Source organism: Nestor notabilis, unplaced genomic scaffold, assembly GCF_000696875.1.
Source record: "Nestor notabilis isolate BGI_N333 unplaced genomic scaffold, ASM69687v1 scaffold23194, whole genome shotgun sequence".
Taxonomy (NCBI): Eukaryota; Metazoa; Chordata; class Aves; order Psittaciformes; family Psittacidae; genus Nestor; species Nestor notabilis.
Genome location: NW_009926404.1, coordinates 28,165 through 31,001, shown reverse-complemented (window position 1 = coordinate 31,001; position 2,837 = coordinate 28,165). Strand labels below are relative to the sequence as shown.

Below are 2,837 nucleotides of genomic sequence, written 5' to 3'. Positions count from 1 at the left end.
TTTTTTTTAATTTTATTAAATGTTGAACAGCTTTTTAAATGCTCTTCTTTAATACAAAACACTGAATCTTCTTACCTTAAGCCTTTCAAAGAGCTGTTTGTGATGGCTACACAAGATGTCAGATCCAGATGTTTCAGCTTGGAACAGAATCTGCTAAGACTGTAACACGTGCTGCAAAACAGCAGACACACTAAAAATACCTTCAGCTACTTCTTTTTCCAAATTTTCCCATCAAACAAAAAACACTTTAACTTACTTGTCAGTGATTTTTGTGCACCCATTTAGATTTAAGTGTTCGATGTTTCTACAGTTCTGTGCAAAGGTCCTAAAACAGCAACAAAAAGCTGGAGTTAATATATAACTCGCAACTTGTAATACAGTCACTAGAGTGCGCTCATGTCCCCTACCGCCTTCCACCGCGGTCAAAAAGCTTAATCTTCAAGCCACGGAGTAACTACAAAGTACACCTCAAATACGTCTGCCTCTTGCTTTTCCCTTTTGTTAATACTAGTTTCTAACTTAGATAACTCCTGAAACTAAGTGTTGTCCATCTCTCAAATACCACTTGAGCAAGGTGTTTATTTCTGCTGTATATAAGCCAGAATTGATTTGCTTCAAATGCCTTAACTAAAAACATTAAGGGCATAAACAGAAAAGTTTAAATATCACATCAGTTAAATATTAAGCTGGTGGGAAGAGCTTTTGCACATCTCATTACTGAAGTCTTTGTAGGTCTTTGTAGGAGCTTGCTCCCACATCAAACGAAAAGGAATGTAACTTACACTCTGCTGAAGTGGGACCTAAGCCTACCAAACTACCAATGGAAAGCCCTGTGGATTGCAAATTATCCATGATTTTGAAAATTAAAATACATCTGTGTGCACTACTAGGTATGAACTATAAGGATGACTGGAGCTATTATACTGCTAAAAGCCTGTATGTATCATTACACTAATTACCTGGAAGAAACACACAAACTTTCTTTTCATCTCTGCAGAGTAATATTTACAGCTGTGTTGCATTTCAGAACACTGGTTTTATGCCCATGTTTCCTCCAACTGCATGGATTTTATTGGCAGAGGTGGAGGAAACACACAAACCCAGTTTTGTCTGGAGGCCTGCCGTGGTTAACAGATCCAGCTACGCACTCAGCTCGTGACAACCTCCTGGCTCTCCAGTGTGGATTGGAAACAATGGAAAAAAAAAACAGCAAGCAGTTATACTGGTGAGAGTTTCCACTCGAATTCTCAAAACAGCTATTCCAAAATTCATGTACCAAAGGGAGATTTACAATTGAGACACTCTTCACATCACTTGGAAAGATGCTACACTGGAGGAAGAGCAAACTTTGCTTCCGAGATTCAAGCATGGGGCATGTCCTGAGAGAGCTGTCACAACCAACCAGTATTTACATGGCCAATACCTACTTCCATGACTGGATATTTTTAAACAAAATTTGATGCAGAAGTAGGACAAAGAAAGAAATTAATATCACCCACAAAACTAATGGATCTGGAAACAACATGAGAAGGCTGATAGGAAAAGTTGCTTTTAGAACAAGTATCTGAAAATTAATACCACCTTGCTCCTGCTAATGTTTTGAAAGTCCTAAAGGTCATGCATTTATCATTCATTTGTTAACTTCAATATAACCTGCTTTTATTTCAGAGGTGAACCATCTTCTTTTCTTAAGTGCCTTAGACACCACCGCCTTCACCAGTTAGTTGTTATGGACACACGTGTGAATGCTGGTTAACACTCTGGTAACCAGTCTCAGCTAAGCCAGTCCTATTACCTGCTGGCATGACTAGCTCTACCATCCTGACGATGTACGCATGCTACGCACTGAACTGCTGTATGCTTATTCTAAGTATCTGTTCACTGAATACATCATTATTTTAAAATATCCCAGCTCCAGCCCTCCCCCTCTTCTCAAATGCCACTACTACATGAACCCACTTAGGGTACCTGGTCCTATTCACAATCCTCGCTTCAGTCTTCTAGCCTTAGTACCCTGAAAAGCACAATTAGGAGCCTAAACCTAATGTGAAAATGAAGTTACTGGGGGGAAAACTGTAACCTACTGTCCTAACTCTTTCCTCCTACACCCTTTTCATTGACTGACAGCCAGCATGGTTTCACTAAGGGGAAATCCTGCCTGACCAATTTGGTGGCCGTCTATGATGGGGCTACAGGACTGATGGACAGCGGCAGAGCAGTTCACGTCATCTACCTGGACTTGTGCAAAGCGTTCAACACTGTCCCACACGACATCCTTGTCTCTAAATTGGAGAGACACCAATTTGATGGATGGACCACTCAGTGGATAAAGAACTGGCTGGATGGCCCCACACAAAGAGTTGTGGTCAACGGTTCAATGTCCACTTGGAGACCAGTAATGAGTGGTGTCCCTCAGGGATTGGTGTTGGGACCTGTCTTGTTCAACATCTTTGTCAGCGACATGGACAGTGGGATTGATGCACTCTCAGCAAGTTTGCTGACACCAAGCTGTGCGGCTCGGTTGATACGCTGGAGGGAAGGGATGGGATCCAGAGGGACCTGGACACGCTTGTGAGGTGGCTGATGCCAACCTCATGAAGTTTAACCAAGCCAAGTGCAAGGTCCTACACCTGGGTCAGGGCAATCCCAGACACAGCTACAGGCTGGGTGGAGAAGAGATTCAGAGCAGCCTGAGGAGAAGGACTTGGGGTGTTGGTTGATGAGAAGCTTGGCATGGGCCGGTTTCAGTGTGTGCTTGAGCCCAGAAACCAACCGTATCCTGGGCTGCATCAAAAGCAGTGTGACCAGCAGGTCACAGGAGGGGATCCTGCCCCTCT

The 2,837-nt window shown here is 42.9% G+C and overlaps 1 protein-coding gene across 1 annotated transcript in view; it reads right to left on the bottom strand.

Annotated features, from left to right (window-relative positions):
- The window catches only part of FBXL2 (F-box and leucine-rich repeat protein 2), a 27,756-nt gene that overhangs the window by 13,802 nt on the left and 11,117 nt on the right, over nucleotides 1-2,837 (bottom strand). The window contains exons 6-7 of the mRNA XM_010013520.1: nucleotides 257-325; nucleotides 76-171 (exon numbers count right to left, since the gene is read on the bottom strand). Coding sequence (XP_010011822.1) covers nucleotides 76-171; nucleotides 257-325 — 165 coding nt within the window. The remainder of the gene's footprint in view (nucleotides 1-75; nucleotides 172-256; nucleotides 326-2,837) is intronic.